Source organism: Aptenodytes patagonicus, chromosome 3 (genome assembly GCF_965638725.1).
Source record: "Aptenodytes patagonicus chromosome 3, bAptPat1.pri.cur, whole genome shotgun sequence".
In the NCBI taxonomy this organism is placed as follows: domain Eukaryota; kingdom Metazoa; phylum Chordata; class Aves; order Sphenisciformes; family Spheniscidae; genus Aptenodytes; species Aptenodytes patagonicus.
Window position 1 is genome coordinate 87925397 of NC_134951.1, and position 6000 is coordinate 87931396.

The following is a 6000-nucleotide window of genomic DNA, read 5'->3' on the forward strand; positions in this document are numbered from 1 at the left end:
AAAGGTCCTCTGCTAAAAAGAGCAGCGGCACTTACATCTGATACTAGCACGGATGCAAGAATGATGAGGCCTTCCATAGCTAGACCTGGACGAGATACCTAGATAGTCAAGACCTAATGACTTCAGTGCTCTAATGATGTATCGCTACCGTAGGCTAATGAACTTCATCTTTTCCGGTTACTTGTCCACGTCTTTACCTCTTCAAGTACGTAGGATTTTAAAACAGGACAACCAAAAAACCACTGTCTACCAATAAGAGAAAAAACTGAAATACTTGAATTAGCAAAATAAGTATTGTATGTGAATTTTAATGCTATCGAATTTCTCACCTATGATAAGAGCTCCCTTAAGAATCAAAATGGGAATGGGGAGAAAGTCTCTTATCATTGTCTTCATCAGATAGCTATTGCATCAGTCTGCACAAGTTTAAAAAAAAAAAAAATCTTTGTACTCTATTCCAAGGCATTTGCTGAGGAGCTCCATGAAAAGGTTCGAAGGGAGTTCTGGGCTTACTGTAGTACTGAGCAGCTAGATCTCTCTGACCTACGCAGAATTAAATATGAGGGAATTCGCCCTGCCCCTGGATATCCAAGCCAGCCTGACCATACAGAAAAACTCACCATGTGGAAACTTGCAAACATTGAGGAAACAGCAGGTACCTCTGTCTGCTTTACTACGATTCTTAAACTGTTCTTATGTGAACGAAAGATTGAAATGCCAGCAAAACAGCGAATTGGGTGGTACAGAGCTACATAAAAAACCGAACTGAAGCGGTTCTGGGAGTTGCTGTCTGCCTCTTTTCATTGCCATTTTTACTTTGCCTCATTCAAAGAAGAATTTGCAAAATACTACCAGTGCTTTTGGTAAAGGAGTTATGTCCCTAATTATCAGATTGCATGCAAACAGGGTTCTGCTGCACAGAGGAAAAACTCTAGCATCCTTATGGTTGCAGGAAGACATTCCAGATATAAACAGGAAAAAAGCCAATTCAGCAGTGTATTTCCTGGTCCACAGAAAGCTTGAGATGGTAACTCTTAAAAAAGGAATGAATTCCATTTGTTTTCGTCTGATATTTTACGTGCCAGTCACTTCACTGCTACTTCTACAATTCCAAAAATACCTTCCTGTGTTTCAAAACCTCTAGTTACCCATTTCATTTGCCAAAATGTCTTTGTCCTTCAAACTGTACAGTTACTCTACAGGAATACTGTAATGAAAGTCTGCAATATATTTAAAGCTATGTTTATTTTTTTAATAGTTAACAAGTGGCAAATGGTTTTGTTTTTACTTCATCTGAAAGCTTCTTGGTTTTTGAGCTTGCTTGAAGCTGCCCACAAAAAAAGGTTCTGAATTTATGCTTATTATCAATTCAGAGAACAAGAAAATTCTCATTCTCTTTTCCAGGAATTGGTTTAACTGAATCACTAGCAATGACACCTGCTTCTGCAGTTTCTGGCCTCTACTTTTCCAGTCCCAAATCCAAATATTTCGCTGTTGGCAAGATATGTAAAGATCAGGTAACTTGCACTGTTCATTGCGGTAGTGTTACAGCATTCAAAAACACCTTGTGAGCAGATGTTCCAAAAAATTCTGTAAACAGTAAAAGCTGTTTGGTTTCCAAATCTTCATCGTGTTTTGTGGTCCCTTTGCAGGTTGAAGATTATGCACTGAGGAAAAATTTGTCCGTGACTGAGGTGGAGAAATGGCTGGGACCCATTTTGGGATATGATACTGAATAACTCTGACACTTGTGGGCGAATGTTTTCTTTTGATGGTCTACTCGCCAGAAGGAACAAGAAAATCCTTCCCACTGAAAACAGCTTTCTTCCATCCATTCCAATAGCTTGTCTGATTATTTTTAACTTTTGATCAAGGAGCTTAATATTTCAAATCTGCCCTGGGCTCTTGGCTTGGGACCATGAATGCATTGCAGATCTCTTAGTCATAGCAAGATACTCTTATTTATTGTTATTTCTCGCACAAATACTCTAGCTGAGCAGCTAGATATAGGGTGAGATGTGGAAGCTGCAAAGCTCTCCTGTCCTCAGGAAGGCTTTGAAATCAGGGGCAAGAATTTCTATCCCATTGGCTGTGGATATACATAGAACAGAATTTGACTTCTGTTATTTTAATGTGTTTTGGCAAGTCCAGGTACAGAACCAGGTCCAGGTATGATGTGATCTTTCTGTAAAGTCAGCAAAGGTTTTATACTGAGTGATCAAGAACAACTGCAGTACAACAGATCTCCTTTTTTAAAATCTGCTGCTCCGTGTTTAGGTCTTGTGATTGGGAACATATGTTGTTCTCTCTGAAAAATATCAGGATTTTAAATTACTTTGTGATTATGATTGTAGTTAGAACTATCAAAATAATACAGTGCGCTGGAGCAATATCAGAGATGCTGTATTATGACAGAACGTGAAATGGGATGCCTGAGCCCATGGAGTTGTCCACCTCATGCTTCCTCTTCCTTTCAGCAAGCCACAATCTGTTTCTACTCTGTATAAAGGGTAATGGCACTTCCCTACCTTCCAGTTACGTTGTGAGGCCTAATTCATATTTAAACAATCTTTTGTATGTGAAAAATACGAGAGAAGCAGAATTGTTACTATAGACAGACAGAAGGCTTGGAGCTGACTTCAGTGTTTTACAACCTCTTTAAGCTTCCGGGTACCTGGATTTTAGAAGCAAATAGTAGCAATACTATCATAAGTAACAGTTAATACCGTAAGCTTATTCTTCAGATTTAACTCTGAGTGAGCTAATTGTTCATAGCTTTTAATATTCTCTGGAAAGTCTCTCAGGTATTATTTAAATGCTAATTTAGTAAAATATTATGACAAAAAAACCCCATTTTTCTGGTCTCTAATTGTAAAGAAAAGACCAATATTGTAAAGAGAATGTTCTTTTAAATAGTTTTATCTGTAATCTATTAATAGCTACATAATTTTTGTAATGTCTTCATCTGACTTTATGCTAAAAGAATCATCTTGTATCAACAGTTTAATAAAGGTTAAGCTGTCAATGGTGTTATCCTATTAGAATCCTTTAAATGGCAACAATAAAACATGTGCGACAGTCTGAACAGATAATGTTAAAATTAATATGCATATTGTACCGTGAATCTGAAATGCTAAAGGCTGCTATGGGGTTTTAAAGTAGTCGAGTAAGTGTGTTCTTAACTGAACGTTTTAGAATGGCTCATCCTTTAATGACTCAAAAAAATAATTTCTAAATGGATCTCTCCCCACCTCCCCTCCATCCATATCAAGGGACTTGAGACATACCCTTGTTGATCAGCTGATTCTTGTTGCTGGAACGGTTCCTCAGTAGAAGGCTCTTTTAGATTGCCAAAAATACAGTAAAGAATTCTTTATGTAAAGGAAAATTTGTTCCTGAAACATGTAGCCTGTAAAAATTGAAATCCTCTTTGCTTTCTTTTTGGTACTTGCGCTTTTGCAAATCAATTTAATGCTTGGAGTATCTCCTCTCCACCACTCTTCCATATTCTTATATTTGGAAGCATTGCGCCTTACTAGTCTGAAATTTTGGTCGTGTGAATGAGGTCAAAGTTTGACTTGTGCAGCTTGGCTTGCTTGCTTGCTTGCTTATTTATTTATTTATTTTCCTGAAATCCGTAGCACATAGTTCAGCAAGTACAGCTTTAGCAGAATCAGACTGACCAGAGCCGTAGGTGCGCTGCCGTGTAACGGTGCTGGTGTTACCTCGTGTACAAGCAAAGGGTTTCAAATGGTGTGCAATTACTTTATCCCTTCACACGTGACATCATAGACTGAGAAAAATCTGTGTCTTTGCCTGCAAAACTTGTCATTGTGAGAACCTGTTTGGAAGAACTACTCATTGTTATTATGCAGGTGTTTACCAAGGACAATTTCTTTAAAAGTTTGTTACTTTAAATTGTCAGTTGACACTTTGAATAAGACGAATCTTCATTCTCCTCTCCAGAACAAAGGTAAATTGTGAAGGAAAAGGGTCTCATAGTTCTACCAGGTAAGACTATTTTACTTTCATGAAACTATATTGAAAAGCCACAGTAAGAATATACCTCTCTGAAGTCATGAAATGGAGTGGTTACTTCCCAGGAAAGACCATCAATTTTAGAATGCATAAAAGATTTTTTGCGGTGCTTTTCTAAGTACTACTAACAAAAGTACAAGATGTAAGAGATGATGAAAAATTAAGAATGCTTTGTAAACAATTCTGTTTTAATTCTTGTGAAAAATTTCCTTTGGATAGTGATTTTTTTTTTTTTTTTTTTTTTTCTTCTTCTTCTGTAAGTCAGGCCAGCAACCCGGAGATTACATTTTGAGGCACGTATCTTAATTTATGAGTGTCAGGAGGGAATACTATCCCTAAACCTGCCCCTTCATTATGAGGTCTGTTTCAGTGCTGCTGCTACTCCTGGGAAGATTGTAGTGCAGTTCATTGTGGGGTGAAGGTACTACCGTAGGTCAGGCCGTTCCTCAGAACCCCCCCCCATAAAACTCACCTTTTTTTTTTTTTTTTTTGTGCAAGTATTTGAGCATTTTTTTGAGAATCTTCTGCTTTCTTGTTCAACAACATGAACTGCAGTACACCCTTTCAGTTAACTTCTGCTTCTTAAAACACAAGCGATACCCAGAAACTGAGGGGAATAGTGAGAGGCCTTTGAGGGTCTTGCTTTTTAGAAAGGGGCTAGTTTACTAGTAACTGCACTGGTTTCATAAAATGCTCTTTGGAATCTTTGGCTGATTTACCTGAGCATGCCATGAAAGCTGGATTCAGTGTCTTAAAAGAGTTTGAAGCGCAAGAAAAGAAATAACTTTTTTAATTAGTTCAGGAGGGTGGTTCCATACAGAAACAGCAGCACGTGTTCTCAGTCACTGGAGAAATAATTCCTGTGCCCTCAATTATCATAGCCTTGTCATGGCAGAGCCTGTTCAGCCCCTCTGCAAAGTCATTTCGTTTGATTTGTCAGGCTTCTGTAGGTGCCAGTTTTCAAATGAAGATACGCTGTGAACAGAATAGAAACATGTTTATTCTGCTTTCACACATCATTTGTATACTGTCCAGCTAAAGGCAGAACCGAAAAACCAATGCAGTAAGCCTCCATGTATGTTTGTTCTATTAATACCACTATGGCTGGATATCCTGAGATTTTTGACCATGCCACATGCCTGATATAAATAGCTGTGCAAAGTAGAACTCAGCTGAGATTACCAAACTTGGCGTTTTGGATTTGTGATTCAACTTGAACCAGGATGGCAAAAGCGAGCTGGTAATTACCCCTGCTGGCCTGAAGCTGCTGTGACGACTGAGAAATGAAAGGCCCTGTTTTCCGCCTCGCTGCCATAGCGCCAGCGTGGCCTGTGCCTAAAGCTCCCGATCGGGCTAACGGAGTGTTCTCATGCCAGGGTGGTCTCTGCCATTCCTTCCTACAGAAAGAGCATGGAGTAAGTGGAGGGAGTGTGGAAAGTCAGGCTTACCCCATCTTAGTTCTTAGCTCATGGTCTTTTCTACCCCATCTCCTTGTCGAATCAGCCGCCTCTTCCTCCTCTTCCCTCCAGCAATCCCCCTTAGCTGCATGTCAGGGTCCTCTGTAGGTTCTGCCAAAATGGAATTGTAGAAGGTTTTAAATAAGTCTCTTTTAAAGTCTGAACCAGTTAGCTGTTCCAGGAAGAGGAATTTTTGCCTGGCAAGTGTTTGACAACATTAATAACAAACGGTGCTAATCGCTCTGCCTATAGGAGCCTTACACTATATATGTTAGTCATTCATAACAGCTGAGGAGAAGGCCACGAGATGTGTTAAACAATTCCCTACGTCTTAACTGCATCTTTAGTTAATGTGGTTGTTTTCGTCTAGGTAGCAAAACCAAAATGTGTACTGCATCCTTTGTCAGTGTACTGTTCTAAGCCCGCAATTAATAATAAGCTAACAATAATAAAACTATATAAAACTAATATCACTTTCAACTGAAGTATTTTAATGGTATAAATT

The 6000-nt window shown here is 38.8% G+C and overlaps 1 protein-coding gene across 4 annotated transcripts in view; it reads left to right on the plus strand.

The window, feature by feature from the left end:
* The window catches only part of MTR (5-methyltetrahydrofolate-homocysteine methyltransferase), a 52969-nt gene extending 49757 nt beyond the window's left edge, over positions 1–3212 (plus strand). For all 4 annotated transcript variants that reach the window (XM_076334175.1, XM_076334176.1, XM_076334177.1 and 1 more), the window contains exons 31-33: positions 463–655; positions 1405–1517; positions 1653–3212. In XM_076334175.1, the coding sequence (XP_076190290.1) occupies positions 463–655; positions 1405–1517; positions 1653–1739 (393 nt within the window). In that variant the 3' untranslated portion in view covers positions 1740–3212. The remainder of the gene's footprint in view (positions 1–462; positions 656–1404; positions 1518–1652) is intronic.
* The last annotated feature ends 2788 nt before the right edge of the window (positions 3213–6000 follow it).